At 41.7% G+C, this 24,352-nt stretch overlaps 1 protein-coding gene and 1 non-coding gene across 2 annotated transcripts; one reads left to right on the forward strand and one right to left on the reverse strand.

The window, feature by feature from the left end:
- Positions 1-22,776: 22,776 nt before the first annotated feature.
- Positions 22,777-23,961, reverse strand: LOC133810989 (uncharacterized). The gene has a single exon (XM_062246112.1). The coding sequence runs from the start codon at positions 23,959-23,961 to the stop codon at positions 22,777-22,779; it is 1,185 nt and encodes a 394-aa protein (XP_062102096.1).
- LOC133813155 (small nucleolar RNA R71) lies at positions 23,282-23,388 on the forward strand. Its single transcript, XR_009884194.1, has one exon. It is a non-coding gene; the product is annotated as a small nucleolar RNA R71 (small nucleolar RNA).
- Positions 23,962-24,352: the final 391 nt, after the last annotated feature.

A 24,352-nucleotide genomic window follows, 5' to 3' on the forward strand; every position in this document is an offset into this window, starting at 1 on the left:
CAGTTTGGTCCTAGCACACCAGCTGCTGGGTCTCTAACAAACACCTTTCTTAGGAATAAATCTCCGACCTAGAACTTTCGATCTCGCACTCTGGAGTTGAAGTAGCGTGCCACTTTTTGCTGATGAGCAGCTACTCTGAAGTTTGCCTCCTCTCTTCTTTCCTCAAGGAAGTCCAATGATTCTGCTAACAACTGATGGTTCTCCTCTTGGTTGTACACGGTCCTTCTATGAGAGGGTGGGTCTATCTCCACAGGTAACATGGCTTCATACCCATATGCTAAAGAGAATGGGGTATGACCAGTTGCCGTCCGAGCAGTAGTCCTATATGACCAAAGGACCTCTGGTAACTCTTCTGCCCAAGCACCCTTAGCTTGCTCTAGGCGCTTTTTTAGAGTGTCCTTCAATGTTTTGTTCACAGCTTCAACCTGCCCATTGGCTTTAGGATGGGCTACCGAGGAGAAAATTTTGGTTATGCCATGCCGAGTGCAAAAATCGGTAAATATGTCGCTGTCAAACTGGGTGCCATTGTCAGACACTATCTTCTTAGGTAGACCATAGCGACATATTATGTTTTTAACCACAAAGTAAAATACTTTGTTCGATGTGATCATGGCTAATGGCTCGCCCTCAGTCCACTTAGTAAAATAATCTACCGCGACCACTGCAAACTGCACTCCTCCTTTTCCCTTGGGCAACTTCCCAATCAGATCAATGCCCCACACTACAAAAGGCCACGGACTTTGCATTTGCTTCAAAACATTTGGGGGCGCTCTGGGCACTTTAGAAAATCTTTGGCATTTGTCACACTTTTTCACATATTCCATAGAGTCCTCGTTCATAGTAGGCCAGAAAAATCCTTGCCTCAAGATCTTTTTAGATAGACTCTGCCCCCCAGTATGATCTCCACAAAACCCCTCATGCACCTCAGCTAATAACTTCTTTGACTGGTCGGGCGTTATGCACCTGAGTAGAGGTAAGGAGTATCCTCTCCTATACAACACTCCATCCACCATGGTGTATCTAGCAGCTTGCCTCATAACCTTCCTTGCTTTATTACGACCATCTGGGAGGGTCCCTTGCTCAAAGTAAGCAATGATGGGAGTCATCCAGGTGTCGGCTATCGTAATCGGCATGGCCTCTTGTCTATCAATGCTTGGCTCCGCCAAGTACTCTATCGAAACTATATTAAGAGTTTCGGCATCTTTCGCACTAGCAAGCTTTGCTAGAGCATCGGCATTGGAATTCTGCTCCCTTGGCACTAACTTGATGGTATACTCCTCGAACTGGGCTAGCAAATCTTTGGTCTTGTTTAAGTATGCCACCATGCGTAGGCCCCTTGCTTGGTATTCCCCCAATACTTAATAGACCACCAATTGGGAATCACTATTTATCTCTACCGACCGGGCACATACATCTCTAGCCAGTCGCAAGCCTGCTAAGAGGGCCTCATATTCCGCCTCATTGTTAGAAGCATTAAATCCGAATCTTAGTGCACAGTGAATTCGGTGCTTCTCTGGTGTGACTAGTATAATCCCAGCTCCTGAATGGTGCTCATTCGACGATCCATCAACAAAAAGTTGCCAAGTAGGAATTTCTTCTTTTTGTCCAGTAACACTCTCCTGCTGGTCGGGGACCTCAACGATTCCGGCACATTCAGCGATGAAATCTGCCAAAGCTTGACCTTTAATAGCAGTCCTCGGTTGGCACTTGATTTCAAATTGGCCTAGCTCAACCGCCCATTTAAGTAGCTGACCAGACGACTCCGGCTTCTGTAAAACTTGGCGAAGAGGCTGGTCATTAAGGACCTTGATGGGGTGTGCCTGGAAGTACGGCCGCAATTTTCGTGACGCAAGTACCAAGCAGTAAGCCAACTTCTCGATCATGGGGTATCGGGACTCCGCTCCTATCAATCGCTTGCTAACATAATATACCGGGTGCTGCACCTTATCCTCCTCACATACTAAGGCAGCACTAACAGCGTGTTCCGTGACTGCTAGATACATGAATAGGTCTTCTTCATCAACTGGCTTGGAAAGAGCAGGAGGTTGGGCCAAATGCTCCTCTATCACCTGGAAGGCTTGTTCACACTCTGCGGTCCACTCAAACTTCTTGCTTCCTTTAAGCAGGTTAAAGAACGGGACGCACTTGTCCGTCGACTTCGAAACGAACCTGCTTAAAGCTGCAATCCGCCCAGTCAAGCTTTGTACATCCTTTATTTTTGTTGGAGACTTCATCTCTATGAGAGCCTTGATCTTCTTTGGGTTTGCCTCTATTCCTCAGGAGTTAACAATAAACCCAAGGAATTTTCCAGAACCCACTCCAAATGAACACTTGAGGGGGTTTAACTTCATGTTATACTTCCTCAATATTGCAAAGCACTCCTCTAAGTCTCCCACGTGCCCCTCAGCTTCCTTTGACTTCACCAGCATATCGTCTACGTATACCTCCATGCTCTTGCCGATTAAGTCACGAAACATACCATTCACCAAGCGCTGGTAGGTAGCTCCTGCATTCTTCAATCCGAAGGGCATCACTCTATAGCAATATAGCCCTATATCCGTTCGGAAGCTGGTATGCTCTTCATCAAGAGGATGCATGCTGATTTGATTGTACCATGAATACACATCCATGAAGGACAAGGTCTCGTGACCAGAGGTTGCATCTACTAACTGATCTATTCTCGGTAAAGGAAAGCAATCCTTCGGGCACGCTTTGTTTAGATCAGTAAAATCTACACAAGTCCTCCACTTTCCATTGGGTTTGGGCACCAAGACTGGGTTTGAAACCCAAGCTGGGTAGTATGCCTCTCTAATAAACCCGTTCTTCTTCAATCGCTCTACCTCCTCCTTAAGAGCCTTTGCTCGATCCTTGTCAAGCAGCCTCCTCTTCTGCTGTACCGCTGGATATCTTTCATCCACGTTGAGCACGTGGCTGATCACAGTTGGTGAGATACCCACCATATCCTTGTGAGACCAGGCGAAGACATCTTGATTCCTTCGCAAGAATTCTATCAGTTGTACTCTCACCTAAGCTTTCAACTTCTTTCCAATCTTGACCCCTCTTGTCGGGTCATTCTCATCTATAGGGACCTCCTCTAACTCCTCAGACGGTCCCACATCACTCTCATAATCCCCAAAGCGAGGATTAATATCTCTTCCCTCGCTTTGGGCAATGTCCTATTTGGTGACTTCATCACCTGATGGGGTCTTCTGGTTTTTTAAACTAGGAGTGCTCTCCTGGCCACACTCCTCTAACATCTCTTCATCGTTCACCACTACAAAACTCTGGTCTACATTCATCTCATCCACCTCCTCTTTTTCAACACACACAATCATGTTGTTCTCCTTGGCACCTTTCTTCACCTTAGCTATCGAGGCATTATAGTACTCTCTAGCTTCCCTTTGGTCTCCTTGGACACAGCCTATGCCAGCGCTGGTCGGGAACTTCATAGATAGGTGCCAAATTGAAACTACCGCATGCAAGTTGGTGAGTAGTGGTCGACCAATAACCACATTGTAGGCGGACGGGCAGTCAACAATCAAAAACTCAGTCATCACGGTTTCATGCTTGGGGGCCTCTCCCGTCGTGACGGGTAACTTGATTGTCCCAGCTGGTGACAGTCCTTCTCCAGTAAACCCATAAATGACGTGAGAGCAAGGCTTCAAGTCATTGACGGATAGCTTCATCTTTTCAAAAGAGAACTTATAAATAATGTTTACGGAGCTTCCCGTATCAACCAGACATCTTTTCACCCTCATATTAGCTATTTGGACTGTCAGAACAAGAGGGTCATTGTGAGGATACCTCACGTGTTTAGCATCTTCTTCTGTGAAAGTGAGGGACTCACTTTCATACCTTGGGTTCTTAGATGGTCGTTCCTCCACCGTCATAACTTCGGAGGTGGATGCCACACCTAACTCATGACGAAGGGTGCGAGCATACCTCTCCCTCACCTTGTTGCTATCTCCAGCAAGATGTGGCCCTCCACATATAGTATCTAATGTGAAGTCCACAGGTTCAGGTTGCAAAGGTGGGGACCGTTGCCGCTTGAAACCAGGATTATTGTTGCTCCCCTCTCCCTGGGTCTTCTCTGCCTTATACTTTTTTAATTTCCCCGACCAGAGGATAAACTCTATCTCATCCTTAAGGTGATTACACTCATTCGTGTCGTGACCATAGTCTCCATGGAAACGGCAGAACTTGTTCTTATCCCTCTTACTCATTTCCTTCTTGATTGGTGGGGGTCTCCGGTAAGGGACCTCCTGATGACTGGCTAGATAGATCTCCGCTCGGGTCGCCGAAAGAGTGGTGTAGTTTGTGAATTGAGGTTCATACTTCGTTTGCTTATCATTCGATCCCAACTTAGCCTTTTTCTCATTGCAGCGGTCAAACCCGTTATTCCCACATTTCTTACTACCACCTTGATCATTTCCGCTATCCTTCAGAGTATCATCTGATCCACTCGGATTGTTCAACCCATTCTCTCCTTTCTCAATGGCATCATCCAACTTCATATACTTATCTGCCCGGTCCAAAAACTGCTGTAAAGTTGAAATTGGATGGCGGTGGATGCTGTCCCATTAAGGACTTCGATAAATAATATCGGAGGAGATTGCCACCATTTTCCCTTCATCTCCAACCGCGGTAGCCCTATTGGCTTCCCTCATAAACCTTTGAATGTAGTTCTTGAGAGACTAATCTTTACCCTGCCTAATATCCACCAAATGGTTGGCATAAACAGGAGAGGTTCGAGCAGTACTGAACTGCCTGCAGAACTCCTTCCTAAAGCTCTCCCAAGAGGTGATGGAGTCTGGTTTGAACTTCCAGTACCACTCCTAGGCAGTGTCTGACAAGGTGGTGGGGAAGACTCTGCAGCGGTAGTCATCACTCACCCCAAGCAGCTCCATCTGATCTTCGAACTTTCCAACGCGTCTTACCGGGTCTGCCTTTTCTGTATAAACTGGCAATAGCGGTGCTTTGTATTTCCTTGGTGGTTGGGCTGCTCTTATTCTGGCACAAAAAGGGCTACTACTTATGTGGTCTACCGGATCAATAACTGGTTGTTTTGTCAAACTTTGGACTGCCGCCGTCAAGGCATCATGTTGGGCTTGGATGTCCGGGGCTACTGCTGGGGACGCACCCTCGGGACCGCTTGGTCGGGCACTCCTATCCAGCATACCATCATCGAGTATTTCTACTCGAATGGTAGGACGGATTGGCTCCTGCCCTTCGACCGGAACGGTCCTCCTTCTATCATCAATGACGTCCCTCAGGTCCTTCTGAGCAGTGTTCTTTCCCAACCGGTTGAACACCGTACTCCGAGTCTTCTCGGAAGGTCTGCTAGGTGGAGCGATTCTCTTTGCCATTACGCTGGTTGTGATGTCGTGGTGGCGTCCCCGTCTGAGCTGGGTGATCTTCTCCTCCTCGTCGGTTATTATTCTTCTCCTTCGACTGGTTGGTGTGGTGACTGTCAGCTTCATCACACCCATGTCCATATTTGAAGTGGGAAGTCTCTTTGACACGAGGAGCTTTGTTGTGCCCCTGCTCAGAAGGTCTTGGAGTTCCCCCTCTGGGTTGAGGCAGTGCACGATCGGACTCCCTCTTCCTCATGACCAGGTGGGTTACCACCATTCCTGCCTGGCCGTTCCATTTTCTTATGACCAGCCTCTGTGGTCCTTGCCTCTGGGGTGGGTGTCACCCCAGGCGCAGGAGGTTGCCTCGTGAAATAGACAAGTCTGAGGCACTCTCCTTTAGCATCTCCCAACTATGTCCGATCGGACATTGTGTAGGTTCTCCTTGTCAAAATCTAAGTCCCAATTCTTGGCTTGCATGGGACTCCTTCTCCTTAGCTCTCCAAGGATGCATTCTCATTAGCCTCCTAGGATGCATCCTCCTTAGCCTCATAGGATGCATTCTCCTTAGCCTCATAGAATGCATTCTCCTTAGCCTCCTAGGATGCATTCTCCTTAGCCTCCTCGGACCAAGGTGCACTTGGCTTGGTTATGACATCTTTCAAGCAGTCCAAATTCTTCGTCAGTCTACCGGGTCCCTTTATCACAACTCTGAGGAGTCAATGTATTTATTGACTATTTAATGTGTCTTTTACGGGCCATGTACTGCCATTTGTCACCTTTATTGCCACGTTATTGATCTCCAATTTTTGGGTATAACACTACCCTTTATGATTGTTGTATCCACGAAGTTTGAATGGCTGTTAAGACCTAAAATTTTATATTGGGAGGTGCACTGCCTAATCTTTGGTGAGTGAAAGATGATAATAAGAAGCCAGAAAGGCTAGTATGACTCTAGGGTATCTCAGAGTTAGCATGGAGGGATATAGTTAGGGACCGTAAGGGTGGATCACCTCAAATTTTAGGTGAGACGAGTGGATGCGTGAAGTGATGAATTGACATATTAGATTAGCACACTCTAGTTTATGTGAGTGAGTTATCATAAATGCGTATGTGCAAAGGGAGACCGTATGTCTCCGTGGGAAAACGAAGCCGATAGTGTCAGATTGTGGCCCTTTATTTCCCAAGTTTTGAAAAGGGTCGTAGAGGGCGATGAGTATAAGATTGGGATTTAGAATTATTGGTTGCCTTCAGACAGACTAACAACCTGAAGGAATGACACAGACTCTAAGAAAATTACCTCGAATGTGTAAGTTTTCGAGACATTGAGGTAAGTACGGTCCTTTGATTGGATTGTCATAGTGATGCATGTCGGTCAACGACTAGAATGACTCTAAATAAGATATAGTGATACATGGAATGAGAAGAACTCATTCTAGGAAATGAAAGAGGGACATGAAGTATTCTGGTTCAAAATCTGTTTGAAGGACCGATAAGGTATTTAAGGATTGTTAGGGAAGGAGTGTATGCTCTATTAAAATAATGTAGATTTAGTAAATTTAAACATGGGAACGTAGAGTTCCAAGATTGGAGACTTTGTAATTATTCGAGTATTGTGGACTAAGAATGAGTAAAATAGTTTGGGAAAGAAATAGGAGATTTGATTCTAGAATTGACTTGTAAGATTCTAATGAGGATTAGGCCAAGGGCCTACAGATTAGCCCTACACCAGCATGGGTATCGGCTCATAAGATGTTACTGGTGCCAATGTTTAGGAAAGAGGTGTCGAGTACTACCCCTGATTGGGTGAAGAAACCCTGGAATGTTAGTAGGATTTACTATGTGAGGAGGACTCCAGGCTAAGGAAAGTTGAAGAAGTGGACTTGTAGTGCTTGGGCAGTAGCTCAAGGATTGAACTCATTCCAGAGGTAAGAAATCTAGCACTTAATTGTTTAAGTTTCTATTGAATTCTATTAGAGTTTTAAGTTTGCATGTGAAATGGATTTTAAGTTTAATTATGGGTGTTGGTTGAGTTTATGGGATTGTCTATGGATTTGTTATGGAGCCTAGGTTGTGTGGAAAGGAAGTCTAGGCTTAGTTCTTGGTTTAACTGGTATTTGAGGTGAGAGTTCATGGGTTAGGTTTAGAGAAATATGTTGAATAAAGCAAGATTTTCTAGGTTTGGAGGTTTGAGTTACGGCCATGTTCTTCAGGCGCTGCGGCCCGTGTGCTAGAAGAGGTTGGAAGGCCTCTGATTCACTAGGCAAGTCACGACTTAGGGTTTGGAGCGCCGCAGCCCGTGTCCCTCAGCAGAGAGGCATTTTTGCCTCTAACTTGAGTGAGCCGCGACCCATAAGGGGCTAGGCCACGCCTCAAATGTGAAATGTAGGTTGTTTGAATGTTTTTAGCTCAGTAGCTCAAATGTTAATGCTCGGGAAGAATTTTAGTACCCTGTTTGGTAGAATCCAAGGTTCCGGAGGCTAGAATTATATTTTGAAGTTATTTATTGGATTAAAACTTGATGGGTGAATATTATGAATATGTTGTGACTAGGTTTTCAACGAGGCTCGGGTTAGAGGACTGTGCTCGAGGTTGCAGTGCTCAGATAGCTTGGGACATAGGTAAGAAAGCTATTGTACCCGTTGTTAGGAGTGTGTCCTAAAAGCATGTAAAGACATTTGTTTTTTCTGTGAATAAATAAATACAATGGTTTATTATTATTTTCATATTTAGATTGTTAAATTATTGTTTAAATAATTTTGTAAATATCAGAAAAATTCCATATTCATTATTGAGGATATGATCTTGTATTAGTACGAGAGAATTAAGATCACATGAATGAATAAAAATAGTCAACAATGACAAATTAAAGTTATGGAATTCTTTAATTGGAGTTGTAAGTACGGTTTACTGAGTATCGTAATGATACAAATAATCTAGATTCTGATTATTGATGTGGTAAGACATCTCAGTAAAGGTGCTTTATATAATATGATTATATATGACATGGACCGATATGAATTAAAGTCTTTATCCAAAAACCATTTAACAATAAAGACTTGTAATTCATATCATAACTGATGATCATTTATAGATCAACCTAAATCCTGAGTGTTCATGAACTCCTGTTCATGTTTATTAAATCTTTTGATTCATTCGTTAAGGTCTCTTCAAAGAATGAGGCTAATGACTTTTGTTTTGGAGATTTAATATCATGGATGGCTGGGAACATGTATCAACAATACGGAATCTAATCTTTCCTAACGGATCGTATATTAGTTCCCTTAAGGGTTAATTCTGGAACTGAATGATTTTGAGCTCAAATCTATAATTAGATTATAGATTAATTATTCACTAGTGAATTAATGGTACTTAAGGAATAAGAAGTAAATTAGAAAGGTTAAATGATAATTCTCCCATTCTAATTTATGAACTAATTAATTAGAGGGTTGAACTATTGTAAGATGGTTATATCAATGGACGACTTAAGAAAAAGATTTCTGTAAAAGTATATTTATAACATAAAGAGTGAAATTTTGAATTTATAGTGGAGTAATATCAGAATTAATAAATTAACTATTATAATTAAAGAGTTTAATTATTTAGTTTCAATTTATTGGAGCTTAATGTTATAGGTCCATGGTCCCCGAAATGGCTCAAACAATCACTGTCAAAGGCAAATACAAAAATGGGCAAAAAGGACTTATGTGATAAGTAAAATATTTTTCTATGTATCAAACATAATTATTGTTTAATTATGTGTAATTAATTAATTATTTGATTTAACAAAAATAGAATTAATTTTGAATTAGTTTATTTTTGGGATTTTTGGTATTTAAATAATAATAAAAATTGGGAAAAATCACATGCCTGCACAGGCATGTGGCACACGTGTGGCACAGTGCACAGGCACTGTGCTACATGCATAAGAGATGGACTTAGTCTCTTGATTCCACAATTTTAGTTATTTAAATATTAAATAAATAATGAGATATTTTAATATGATTAAAATATTATTATTTAAACAAAAATCTGATAACTGATCTGTTATTTTGAATTTGTTTAAAATAACAAATATTTTAATATATTGGATATTATTAAATATTGGATATCAGTTTTTACAGAACGTAATTTTTCAGGGATAGAAAAATATCTAGGATTCTCTCAGAGAAAAGAGAATAGTGACAAAAACAAATGTCATTGTTCTTCACAAAACCTAGGTCCAAACTTTATCAGATCTCATGTGTTGAGAACATCTGATAAATAGTTATTGCCTATTATTTGTATAGCGAGCCCACACTCGTTCTTTGTGTGCCTGAGAACATTTTGGAAGATCTTGGTGTGAGATCTCAAGGATTCAGTCATATTAAAAGATAGCAGCAAGGAAGGACCTGAGGTAAATTTTCTATTCTTGTCCTTGATTCAATATATATATGAGTGTGAAGAAGTAGATCTAGAAATCTTATGGGATTAATCTGACAATTTGATTGTTGTTCCGTTGCCCATAATCTCTGATTTGATCAATAAAAACCAACACCCGTAGAGCAGGGCGTGGCCTTATTGTTTGTATTATGAGGTGTAGCCCTAATGATTGTGTTGCAAGGCATGGCCCTAAAGTTTATATTCAGTATGTGTTTAAATTTATGTTGATATTGTGCTATGTGATGCATATTTGTGAGTAAACGGCGAAGGCCGGTAATGACGAAGGCCGGGAACGGCGAAGGCCGGGAACGGCGAAGGCGAAGAACGGCAGGAAGTCGAGTACGACATGGGGCTAGGATCAGCGTTGAGCACGCTGAGTTCAGGGCGTTAGGGAAAGACCCTCCTAAGGTGCTGGAGCCACCCTCTTGGTGAAGACCGCGAATCCAAGGCCTTGTAAAGCGCCTGGAACGGCGTTGGCTGCTATGTGTTTAGCCTGTTGGCTGTTTTGTTATATACTGTGGATTGCTATGTGTATGTTATATGTTTTGTGTTGAATTTTCTTGCTGGGCTTTGTCTCATGGGTGCTCTATGGTGCAAGTAAGGGCAAAGGAAAGGTCGACCAACCATGAGTACGGAGAGCGTGGAGCGACAGGTACATGTTCTGCCTGCCTGGCCGTCACGGCCAAGGTTATTTTGGGAAAATGCATTGTATTGATTCATTTTGTCGCCTAGGTCGACCTTGGTTGTAATCTTGATTTGTAAAGTATTTTCTTAACAGTATTTTGGGATCCCAAATGTATAACTCTTTATGATTTCAATGAATAACCAAATGTTTTATACTTGATGTCATTAAATGAGTTTTGTTACAGTTTTGTTACAGTTTAGTCACACTCCTAACCTAAAACCTCGATTAGTGAGCGGATGGCACATTTTTAACTCACTTAGTAACAGCTCTAAGGAAGTAGAGCGTTACAGTGTGTGTTCGGGATTATCGGGTAACAGGTAGAGATTTAGAGATTGTTTAAGTATGTCAAGATTAAATGGGGATTTATAGGAACACTCGAGGAGTTAGCGGGATGTGGAAAATGACGGGATTGACCTTGGTGGCACTAAAGGATTGAGGATAGACTTGGGGGCATTTTGGTCATTAGGTGTTGGGATAGGCTTAAGCTGATCAAAACACTAGATTCAATTAGAAGGAAATAGAAGAATTACTTAGAATCTTCTCAGTTTTGCCACACTCTCTCTCTCTCTCTCGGCTCTCTCTCCTTCTCTTGGAGACTTTAGAAGTTTTGGAAAATTCTAGTGCAAGGCTTAGAATTTGAGGCTGGAGCTTGTAAAATTTAAAGCTTATGGAGGTTAGAGTCAGATCAGGTCGAACTACGATCTGAGGTGTGGATTTCTGGTGATATTACCAAGTTTTCAATTGTAGTTTTGAGGTTTATGGAGTTAAACTATGGAATGTGATCCATGAGTTTTTTCTGAGTTGATGAAGTAAGTTTTGGGGTATTTAGGATAGTTATGCTGCTTGGATATGAACTGTAGGCTCAATTTTGAGTGTAGGGGTTGGTTTGGCTGAGAAATTGTAAGTTAGGCTGGGCAAAAATGCAGAAAAATGCAAGGGATTTCTGGGTTTTAAGGCTCGCGTCGCGGCCCTGTTCTTCAAATTTTTGCCCAGGCGTCGCGGCCCGTGTCCCCCAACTGTGAGAGTTATGCTCTCAGACTTGGAGTGGGTCACAGCTCTAGGGGGCGGGCTACAACTCAAATTAGGGGAAAAAGGAAATTGGAGGTTTTAAGCTCGGGAACCCAAATGTTAAGGCTCGAGAAGCATTTGACTACCCGGTTTAGTCGAATTTTAGGTCCTGAAGGCTAGTATTTTAATCTGAAGTTCTTAATTGGTTAGATATTGATGGATATCTATTTATTATGGCATTGTGACTAGGATTTTACGTCAAAGCTCGGGTTAGAGGATCGTGCTCGGGATCCGTTAATCTATCAGCTCGGGACACAAGTAAGAAAACTGTTTGTGTCCATAGAGCAGAGCATGTCCTATTATTTGAGTTTTAGGGCATGGCCCTATTATTTGTATTTAATATATGTGTGAATATTTTTTAATGCTAAGTTGTGTTGTGCATGCTTATGAATGAACGACGAAGGCCGGAGATGGCAAAGGTCGGGATCTGTGTTAAGCACACTAAGTGCAGGCCGCTAGGGTGAGACCCTCCAAGGGTGTTGTATCCACCCGCTCGATGAAGACCGCAAACCCAGGGCCTGGTAAAGCACATGGGTTGACGTAGGCTGCTATGTGTTTAGTTTATTGACTATTTTGCTGTATATTATTGGATTGATATGTGATTTGTTATGCGTTGAGTTTTCTTGCCGGGCTTTGGCTCACGAGTGCTCTATGGTACAAGTAAGGGCAAGGGAAAGGTCGACCAACCATAAGTTGGAGAGCGTGGAGCATCGTGTACATGTTCGACCTACCTGACTGCCAAGGCCAGTGATATGGTGAATAAGTTGTGGTAATAGAGGGTGGCTTTGCTTTGTGATATTGGGACTGTTTTAATGGGCTTTTGAAATGAGTTCGAAGGGGAAAAACAGTGGGTTTTTGGCTGAGTTTGAAGTGGGGCCGCGACTCTGTTCTATAGCGTCGCGACCTAAGCTTATTGAAGATGAAGGGTGGGGTTGTAAGGCCGTTGGGCCGCGGCATGGTAAAGGAGGGCCGCGGGCCGTGTTGTGGATTGAAGGGTGGCCACTTCTATTTGAGGAGGCAGGCTGCGACATGGTGGTGTACGGCCGCAACCCTTAGTGGCATTTTGGCCAGAATTGAGTTTTTGGCTTGGGGAATCAAACCTTAGGCCTCGGGATCATTCCTACTACCCGGTTTAGTAGGATTCGATGTCTCGAAGGCTAGGTTTTGGTCCGAGAACCTTTTGTGATTCATTTTATTGATGGAATCCCAAAATTGGTTACGACCAGGTGACCATCAAGGAACTAAAAGGTTGATCGTTCTCAAGGGTCGTTCTTTTACTAATTCTCGCTCGAACTAGAGGTAAGAAAACTGCACCCCATATGTGATATGCATGGTTATTATTGAGGCATGTTGAATGTTTAAATGTGGACATTGATCGCATATCAAATGCTTAGCAAATCATGCTCACTTGTGCACAGCACTGACTTTGAAGGTGTGACTTACTAGTCAAGTTTGACAGTAGTACTCAGCACTGGTCGTATGTTATTGACCTATGAGTTAGGAATGACATAAGCGTCATGAATGCAGAGCTGAAAAGATTAGATCTAATCGACATCAGCATTGAATGAATCATCATGAGCATTAATGTTGCACCGACCCCAAGTTCGATGAAAACTAAAAAAGCTTGTCTAGTTCCATGTCTAGTCACTCAGAGCCAGGGCCAGAAGACCCAGGTGACTGTATCGTCACATGACTAAGGGTACGGAACCCATACTTGTGACTCCATGGTCACCCATTTAGTTTACATTGGTGACTTACTTATCGGTTACCTATTCTGTTTAAGCTAGTGACTCGATCACTCATTTGTAAAGGGTGCGGATCCCACATTAGTGACTTACACAACTGTCACTCATCTGTTTAGGGCTATAAGTCCTGGATGATTATCATGATCATCATTTGATATTATATACATGCAGTAATGAGTTTTCTTGTTGAGCTTTGGCTCACGGGTGCTATGTGGTGCAGGTAAAGGGAAAGAAAAGCTCACCCAGCCTTGAGTGGAGAGCTTAGGTGGCGATGTGTACATATGCGGCCGCTTGACCACCACGGCCAAGGAGTTTCTCAGAGGAACTAGGGGTTAACCCTATTTTTTTCGCTGGGGTCGGCGGGTTGTAAATTTTACATGGTAATAACCATTTTGTATTGTAAATAACTTGTAAATGTTCTTATGGGCACATGAATAGTTTTATGTTTTAAATAAAATATACCCTTTCCTTTTGATTGGTTTTACACCTCAACCTATTAATAACACCTAGATGCACGTTTATAACCAAAGAACTCAATTAGCGAGTTAAGCACGGTTCAAATTTCACAGTAACGGTCTTGGAGTAACCAAGGCATTACAAATTGGTATCAGAGTATGCCAAGGTTTACAGTTCCTGTAGACTGGCTGGGCATGTACACTCGTCACTGAAGACAAGCTCAACTCATGGTTTGGTAACTATTTATGTGGTTATATATTTAACTGCTTAAATAAAGTATAAATGCTTTACTTGTCTACATAAGATACCTTGATAAGGCTGTGCCTTGACTACTGCATCATCAGGAAGAATGTGCTTATTAGCACTAGTATTGTTAGAACATGTTTATTAGCATTGTTCATTGGGAATTATTATTTGATACATGTTAAATGTTAAATGCTATGATCATGTATCCATCTGTATATTTGTATAACTGTGGAATATGATAATTATCTACTTGTTCTTGGACCATGAGGCGGCAAGAGGTTTAGTTATCACTGCCTGACTGAACGTATTGACTATAGCACCACAGTTAAAGTTGATAAGAATGATTCCTAGACAGACAGATTCATCAGCTGGCCAGGATGATCAAGGCCAGAATAATAGGCAGGGTTAGGAGAATGACCAGAGTCAGATTCCACATCCAGCTCCTGAGAACTGGCAGCAATTGCTTAATGATTTGTAGGCCACAATATTGAGACAGGGAGAAGAACTCCGCCTCCTAAGACAACAGTAGGTTCCCGCCGTAGCTGTTGTACCTAAGGCACCCTCTGTATCGGTGCCAGTGGTTGAGCAGCTGCCTGAGGTTGGAAATAAATGGGAGCCTCTCTATGAAAGGTTCAGGAAGCAGCAACCTCTAGTTTTTTAGGGCAGTGCAGATCTTGCTAAAGTTGAACAATGGTTGAGCATGATTACCACCATCCTGGATTTCATGAGGGTGACTGGTAATGAAAAGGTGGCCTGTGCCACATATATGTTTCGAGAGGATGCCTGAATTTGGTGGGGGGGTTATATCCCAGACCAGAAACATCAATGCCTTGAGTTGGGAAGAGTTTCAAACTCTATTCAATGAGAAGTACTACAATGATTCCATCAGGGCGGCAAAAGCTGATGAGTTTATCAGGTTACTTTAGGAGAGTTTATCAGTGACTGAGTATGCCTTGAAGTTGATTGATTGGCAAAGTTTTCCATGGAACTAGTGGCCACTGATGGGACTAGAATGGAGAGGTTTCTCCAGGGGCTACAACCTAGACTAGCCTGAGATGTTCGTATTACCACTGTCGCTGGGGTTACTACCTATGCACAGGTGGTTGAGAAGGCACTCACAGCTGAGAGTGCAGATAAGAAGATCTGGCGAGACAATACAGCCAAAAAAGAGTTTAGGAGAACAAGTTCTCCATTTATGGGTTCAGGTAGGGGTGAAGGCCCCAGTGATCAGTAGAGGAAGGTTCCTGACACCTTCCCAGCTCCAGGTCCTTATAGGCGACCCCATGGTATTTCAATGGGCCGCCAGAGTGGTAGGGAGGCCTGGAAGACTTATCCCGAATGCCCTAGGTGTAAGAGTCGTCATTTGGGAGAGTGTAGGGCAAGGGCTTGTTTTTTATGTGGAGCAGTGGGTCATCTCAAGAAATATTTCCCTAAGGAAATAAAGGAAGAACCTAGAAAAGCGGATAGCTCGGCCCCAACTCGAGTGTTCGCATTGACACAAGCAAAGGCTGAGACTTCACCCTCAGTAGTTACAGGTCAACTTCTTAGTGTTGGAACCCCTTATAATGTTTTGATTGATTCTGGTGCTACACACTCTTTTGTTGCTAGTAGAATTATTGATAGATTATGTAGACCCTGTGATTTTTATGGAGTGGGGTTTGGAACTTTATTACCCACTGGGGAGTTAGTGGTATCTAGGAGATGGGTTAGATCTTTGCCAGTGACAGTGGAGGGCAGAGAGTTATCAATGGATTTGATAGAGTTAGTTATGACTGACTTTGACATGAAAATGGGTATGGACTGGTTGGTGAAGTATGGGGCTACCGTTGTTTGCAGAAGGAAGGTGGTCACCTTTGAGCCTGAAGGTGAGGATCCTTTTGTGTTTGTTGGTACCGTGCATGGACCTCGCATACCTATGATTTTTGTTCTGAGGGCTAGATCTCTATTGCAAGGAGGTTGCATTGGATTCTTAGCCAGTGTGGTTGACACCACTCAGGTCGTGCCAATGAGACCAGAATAGACTAGACTAGTCTGTGAATTCCTGGATGTGTTTCCAGAAGATTTGTCAGGGTTGCCACTGCACAGAGAGATTAAGTTTATGATAGAATTGGCACCAGGGATGGAGCCAGTGTCTAGAGCACCTTACAGAATGGCCCAGCTGAGGTGAAAGAATTGAAATTACAGTTGCAAGAACTGTTGGATTTGGGTTTTATCAGACCTAGTTTCTCACCTTGGGGAGCGGCAGTTCTGTTTGTGAAAAAGAAGGATGGTTCTTTAAGGGTGTGCGTTGATTATAGAGAGCTGAATAAGTTAACAATGAAGAACAGGTATCCTCTGCCAAGGATAGATGATTTGTTTGATCAATTGCAAGGTAAAAATGTATTCTCAAAGATAGACCTTCATTCTGGTTATCATCAGTTGGGGGTCAAGGAGGGAGACATACCGAAGACTGATTTTCGCACCAGGTATGGGCATTATGAGTTCTTAGTCATGTCTATTGGATTGACTAATGCCCCAGCTGCTTTTATGGATCTGATGAACAGGGTGTTCAAGGATTATCTGGACCAATTTATGATCGTCTTCATCGATGATATCCTAGTTTATTCTCAGTCAGAGTAAGAGCATGAACAACATCTTAGGTTGGTTCTACAGAGACTGAGGGAGCACATATTGTTTGCAAAGTTCAAACAATGTGAGTTCTGGTTATCTCAGATATCTTTTCTTGAGAACATTTTCAGTAAGGAGTGGATTAAGGTAGATCCAACAAAGATTGAGGTAGTCAGAGATTGGCCAAGGCCAAAGAATGTTTCTGAGGTTAGAAGTTTCCTTGGTTTGGCAGGTTATTATAGGAGTTTCGTGGAATGATTCTCAAAGATTACTACTTCATTGATTGAACTGACACGTAAGAATCAGAAGTGTGTGTGGTCAGGCAGGTGTGAGAACAACTTCCAGGAACTGAAGCAGAGATTGACCACATCTCTGGTTTTGAGTCTTCCAACAAATCAGGAGAAGTTTGTGATTTATTTCGATGCCTTACATCAGGGTTTAGGTTGTTTTTTGATGCAGTCAGGGAAGGTAACTACTTATGCTTCACATCAACTGAAGGAGTATGAAAGGAGATATCCCACTCATGATTTAGAGTTGGCGGCTGTGGTCTTTGCTTTAAAGGTATGGAGGCATTACCTTTATGGGGAGAAGCGTGAGATCTACACAGACCACAAGAGCCTGAAATACTTCTTCACGCTGAAAGATTTGAATATAAGAAAAAGACGTTGGCTGGAGTTAGTAAAAGATTATGAATGTGATATTTTGTATCATCCAGGAAAAGCCAATGTGGTAGCTGATGCTTTAAGCCGGAAGGGTCTGGGACAGATTTATGGTGCGAGGCTGATAGCCAACGAATTAGCAGATGATATGACCAGAGCTGGTATAGAGTTGCTAGTGGGCCAGTTGGCCAATGTTACGCTATAGTCTACACTGCTGGAGAGAATCAAGGAGGGTCAGTTGGGTGATCCACAACTGATCAAGATCAGAGAGGATGTTTTAGCTGGAGTATCCAGAGATTATACAATGTCTGATTTGGGCTTGTTGAGATACGAGTGTCGGATATGAGTTCCATTAGACACTTCATTGAGGCGAGAGATTCTGGATGAATCTCATACTACACCTTACTCTTTGCATCCAGGCACCGCGAAGATGTACCGAGATGTGAGATCATTGTATTGGTGGCCTAGGATGAAGAGGGATGTAGTGGAATATGTGGCTAAGTGCTTGACGTGTCAACAGGACAAGGCTAAGCATCAGAGGCCGGCAGGGTTATTGCAACCTCTGGATATGCCAAAGTGGAAATAGGAGGACATCTTGATGGATTTCGTGGTGAGGTTACCTAGGATTGTTGGTCAACATGATTCTATTTGGGTTATAGTGGATCGCTATACCAAGTCAGCTCACTTCTTGCCAGTGAGGACTACATATACAGTTGATCAGTATGCAGATCTCTATGTGAGAGAGATTGTGTTCCTTCATGGAGCACTGAGGTCGATTGTGACAGAGCGGGACCCCAATTTTACTTCGAATTTCTGGGGGACTTTACAGAAGGCCATGGGAACACAGTTGGAGTTCAGTACTACTTATCATCCTCAGACAGATGGACAATCTGAGAGGACGATCCAGATATTAGAAGACATGTTGCGAGCATGTGCGCTGGACTTTGGTGGATCTTGGAGTAAGTATCTACCTTTGATAGAGTTTTCCTACAACAACAGTTATCAGTCTACCATTGGAGTTGCACCATATGAGATACTGTATGGTAGGAAATGTAGATCTCCCATTCATTGGGATGAGACAGGTGAAAGGGGATACTTGGGTCCTCAGGCTGTTCAGAGACCAGTGAGGCCATTAAGAAGATTAGACCTTGGATGCTCGCTTCTAAGAGTAGACAGAAGAGTTATGCAGATCCTAAGCGCAAGAACGTGGAGTTCCAAGTGGGAGACTACGTCTTCCTTAGAGTCTCACCATGGAAAAGGTGAGGATATTTGGGAAAAAGGGCAAGCTGAGCCCTAGATTTGTAGGTCCATTTGAGATCCTGGGGAGGATTGGTCAGGTGGCTTACAGGTTGGCCTTACCTCCGACATTGTCAATTGTGCATAACGTGTTCAGCTCTTTGGAGGTATGTATCTGATGTGACTCATGTTTTGAACTATGAAGATCTGGAGCTTGAGGCAGATCTCTCCTATGAGGAACAACCAGTCCAGATACTTGACAGGAAGGACAAGGTCCTCAAGAATAAGGTGATACCTTTGGTTAAGGTATTGTGGAGGAACAGCAAGGTCGAGGAAGCGACCTGGGAGCTGGAATCAGATATGCAGAATCAGTATCATGAGCTGTTCAGGTAAATTTCGAGGATGAAATTTCTGTAAGGAGGGGCCTTGTTACTAAACTCGTCCATCTCATTTAGCTCCAAAGACCTATGATATCTTTCTATTGTGGCATTCATATTCAACTCCCTCATTGCTTTATGTTCCAACTCCATCGGCAAATAACATACTTTTCCAAAAACTAACTGGTAGGGTGACATGCCAATAGAAGTCTTGTATGCAATCATGTTTGCCCATAATGCATCATCTAACTTCTTAGACTAGTCTTTTTTGGATCTGTTGACTATCTTCTCAAGAATACTTTTGACTTCTCTATTTGAAAATTCCACTTGACCATTGGTTTGAGGATTGTATGGTAGGGTAGTTCTATGACGAACACCATAACGAGCAAGCAAGGCATCCATCATATTGTTACAAAAATGTCTGCCTTTGTCACTTATTAAACCCCTAGGCGTACCAAAATGAGTGAATATGTGCTTGTGTAAACAATTGAGTACCACCTTGCTGTCATTTTTAGGTGTTGCAGCTGCTTCCACCCATTTAGATACATAATCCACCGTTAGCAAGATGTACTTGTTGTTGTAAGATAATTGAAAAGGGCCCATAAAATCGATACCCCATACATCAAATAATTCCACCTCAAGAGTCCCTAGTAAAGTCATCTCATCTCTCCTGGAAATACTGCCAACTCGTTGACATCGATCACAAGCTTTCACCAAGGTATTCGCATCTTTGCACAACGTAGGCCATTAAAAACCACACTGTAATACCTTTGCAGCTGTCCTTGTTGCTTCTAAATAACCACCATAGTGGAAAGTATGACACTGAGTCAAAATAAACACCATCTCATTTTCTGGCACACAACGACGAATAATGTGATCTATACAATGCTTGTATAAAATTGGCTCCTCCCAATAATAACGCTTTACCTTTGAATGAAACTTTTTTAGTTGCTCTCTAGAAATATCTGGAGGCAGTATGTTAGCAACCCAGAAGTTAACATAGTCAACGAACCACGATACCTCATTATTCTCCTGTACTTTAAATAATTGCTCACCTGGAAAAGTATCATTAATTTGCACCTCTTTCATACTTGGACTCTCTTCTACTTATAATCTAGACAAATGGTCAGCTACCAAATTTTTAGTTCCTTTCTTTTCCTGAATCTCCAAGTCGAACTCTTACATCAATAGAACCGAACGAATGAGACGAGGCTTAGCATATTTCTTGATCATAAGGTATTTAATGGTGGAATGATCAGTGTATACCATTACCTTATTCCCAATTAGATATGGCCTAAACTTACCGAAAGCGAATACAATGGCCAAGAGCTCCATTTTTGTAGTTGCATAATTAACCTGAGCATCATTCAAAGTATGACTCGCATAATAAATAGTTCTAAACACCTTGTTAACTCATTGCCCCAACATTGCTCCTACTACATAGTCACTTGCATCACACATTAACTAAAATGGCAATTCCCAATTCGGTGCAATGATTATAAGTGCGAAAGTCAATTTCTATTTAAGTACCTTGAAAGCATGATGACACTTCTCATCAAATTCAAAATGTACTCCATTCATTAACAATGTAGATAAGAGTTTTGAAACCTTGGAAAAATCTTTAATGAATCTTCTATAGAACCCGTATGACCAAGAAAGCTTCTAACTCCTTTTACTGAAACCAGAGGTGGTAAATTCTCTATTATTTAAATTTTAGCCCGATCCACCTCAATACCCTTACTTAAAATCTTATGCCCTAGAATAATTCTCTCATTCACCAAAAATTTCCTAGAACAATACTGGGTTAGATTTCTCACATCTCTTAAGAACCGGCTCAAGATTGGCCAAGAAATTATCAAAAGAAGAATCATAGACTGAAAAGTCACCCATAAAGATTTTAATGCCCTTTTCTACTATGTCAGAAAATATTGCCATCATGCACCTTTGGAAGGTTGCAGGTGCATTGCAAAGTCAAAATGGAATTCTCCTAAAAGCGAAAGTGCCACAAGGACAAGTGAATGTTGTATTCTCTTAATCCTCAGGTGCAATAACTATTTGATGGTAACCAGAATAATAATCCAAGAAACAATAATAGTTGTGGCCTGCCAACCTATCAAACATTTGACCAAACAATGGCAAAGGAAAGTGGTCTTTTCTAGTGGATTTATTAAACTTGCGGTAGTCAATACGAATTCTCCAACCTGTCACAGTACGAGTTGGAATCAGTTCAGTGTTCTTATTCTTGACCACTGCCATTCCACACTTCTTTGGAACTACTTGCACTGGGCTCATCCATGCACTATCAGATATTGGGTATATCACTCCCGCATCTAACCAATTCAAAATTTATTTTCTCACCACTTCCTTCATTGTTGGATTTATCCTTCTTTGAGCCTCAATTGTTGGCTTTGCATCATCTTCCATCAAAATGTGATGCATCACAGTGTATGGGCTAATTCCTTTAATATCAACTAGTGTCCATCCAATAGCCATCTTATGGACATGAAGCACCCTTAATAATTTTTCCACCCCCACCTCAAAAAGCGATGAAGATATTATAACTGGAAGGGTCTCCTTTTTTCCAAGGTACGTTAAACATAAATGATCTGGTAAAGCTTTCAATTCTAGAACAAGAGGTTTCTCAATGGAAGGCAGTGGTCTCTTTAGTCCTTGACCAAGTTCTTCAAACCTATTTCCACTCAATATCCCAAAAGAATTAATCCAATTCAAATAACCCATAGCCTCATCACTATCTTCTTCATCCACATTAGCTACAGTAAGGCTCAATTCAAGAGAATCTTCAACCAAATTTTTCCCTACTACAACTTTATCTATCACATCAACTAAATAACAACTATCACTTGCTCTTGGATAAGTCATGGCCTTGAATACATTGAACACTACCTCGCCACCTTGTACTCTCAACGGCAACTCTCCTTTTTTCACATCTATTAAAGATTTCCATGTAGCTAAAAGAATTGGGACATTTGCATCCTCCTCCATGTCAAGAATAATAGAATCTGCTAGAAAAATAAACTTATTAACTTTTACCAACACGTCTTCTATAGTTCCCCTAGGGTGCTTGACTGAATGATCTGCCAACTGTAATGTCATTGTCGTGGGCCTTGCTTCACCCAACCCTAGTCTGAGAATTACCGACAATGGCATTAAATTTATACTGGCACCCAGATCACAAAATGCATGCTTGCATTCAAAGTCCCCACTGGTGCAAGGTATGTTAAAACTCCCTGGATCTCTTAACTTTTGTGGAAGCTTCCTTTGCAAAATGGCACTACACTCCTCTGTCAATGCTACAGTTTCATAATCTCCCATCTTCCTCTTATTAGAAAAGATCTCTTTCATAAACTTGACATGGCTAGGCATTTTTTCTAGTGCTTCGGCGAAGGGGATATTAATATGCAACTTCTTGAACACCTCCCAAAACTTCGCAAACTATTTATCCAGATTGCTCTTACGGGGCCTCTATGGGTATGAGATCTTGATATGGTGCTCAATGCTTACTGGAGGTACCACTTCTTTTTCTAGGAGACTATCAACAACCTTTTCTTCACTAGGCTTTTTTTCTACTGTGCTCTTTATCTTTTATTCTTGACTCATCTTATCTTACTGGATCTTACTTGGCCCTTCATACTGTGTCCCACTCCTCAAGGTAATGGCTTGCCACTGTTCTTTACTTTTTACTTCAGCAGTTCTAGGCAAATTTCCTTGAGCCATGTTTGTCATTAAAGTATCCAATTGACCAATCTGAGTCTCCAAACTCCTTATAGAAGCCCTTTTTTCGGTCATAAACTTATTCAATACCTCAGGTTGTGCTTCAGGTTGCTTCGTGGGTATAAGCTATTGTGGTGGTCTATTATGTGGTTGATAAAACTTAGGAGGATGTTGTTGGAAAGATTGACGGGGCTATGGGAAAGGTTGCTGAACACTCTGATTATTATTTTTCCAAGAAAAGTTAGGATGGTTCCTCCATCCTTTGTTGTAAAACATGGAATATGGGTTATTGGGTGGCCTTTGGGTATTTCCTATGGCTTGAACTTGTTCCATAGGAAAATTATTTAAATCCACTGCAAGACATTGGTTAGGTGAATGTGCCATTCCACATATTTCATACACACTTTGTAATTGCATGGCTTGAGATGTGAGGTTATTCTGTTGTAGTTGTTTCGTCAAGGATGCCACTTGAGTTGTAAGAATTGAGATGGCTTCTAATTCAATCATCCCATCTACTTTTTTCGTATTTTCCCTCTTAGTAGGCCACTGGTAATTGTTCATGGCCATCTTCTCTAACAATTCATAAGCTTCGTTAGCACTTTTGCTCATGAATGAACCTCTTGCTGAAACATCTATTAAGGTACTCGTAATACCATTCAACCAATTATAAAAGTTGTGGACCAGCATCCACTTCTCTATACCATAATGTAGGCACTTCCTTAAAAACTCTTTGAATCTCTCCCATGCATCATACAATGATTCCCCTTTCGTCTGGTATAAATTATTAATTTTTCCTCTCAACTTTGCACCTTTTGCTGGAGGGAAAAACTTTGCAAGGAACTTTTGAGTGAGCTCTTCACATGTGGTAATAAGGTTAGGCTGTAGGGAAATCAACCAATTCTTTGCACGGTCCTTTATGGAAAATGGAAACAGCCTTAACCTTATTGTGTCATCGCTCACCCCATTCATCTTAAAAGTCACACAAAGCTCCAAGAAATTAGCTATGTGCATGTTAGGGTCCTCTGTAGGCAAGCCTCCAAACTGAACAGTGGATTGAACCATTTGTAGAATTGTTGGCTTGATCTCAAAATTATTCGCAACAATTTTTGGAGGTCTGATGCAAGAATGCACTCCCGTGACAGTGGGAAGTACATAATCTCTTAAGCTCCTTGGTCCTTGTTGCACAGGAACCTCTGTTACATTTGGAATCTCAACAGCAGCTATTGCACTATAAACATTATTGGTAGCATTGTTCATTGCATTCCCTTGATTCTCAGTCATAGTATTCACCATCCTCTTCTTCTTTCTCTTCTGTCTACAGGTTCTTTCTATCTCAAGATTCACTGGTATGATCTCAGATGTCTTTCCACATCGCATATTCCAACACATCCTGAGATTAGAAAATTCAGACACAAACTAAGTTAGAAGATAAACAACCAAATTAAAGTAAAAATTAATTGAATTGATATTAATAATTTTCAGTTCCCGGCAACGACACCAAAAACTTGTTGTGAAAATAGATAACGCAAGTATGCGTATCATTTGAAGTAATATAGTGCACAAGCACTAGTATCGTCCCATGAAGATTGAATTACTAAGTACAAATATTTAATTCCTAATCTCTATTTGGCTGACGAAATTTTTTTGAAAAGAGAAAACTAAAACATAAACATAAATACTATGAAATAAAACAATTAAAAACTATAAACTCTAAAAAAATAACAATGAAGATAATTAATTAATGGATGAAAATTAGGGAATTTAGTCT

The sequence above is a fragment of the Humulus lupulus genome, chromosome 1, assembly GCF_963169125.1.
Source record: "Humulus lupulus chromosome 1, drHumLupu1.1, whole genome shotgun sequence".
Classification (NCBI taxonomy): Eukaryota; Viridiplantae; Streptophyta; class Magnoliopsida; order Rosales; family Cannabaceae; genus Humulus; species Humulus lupulus.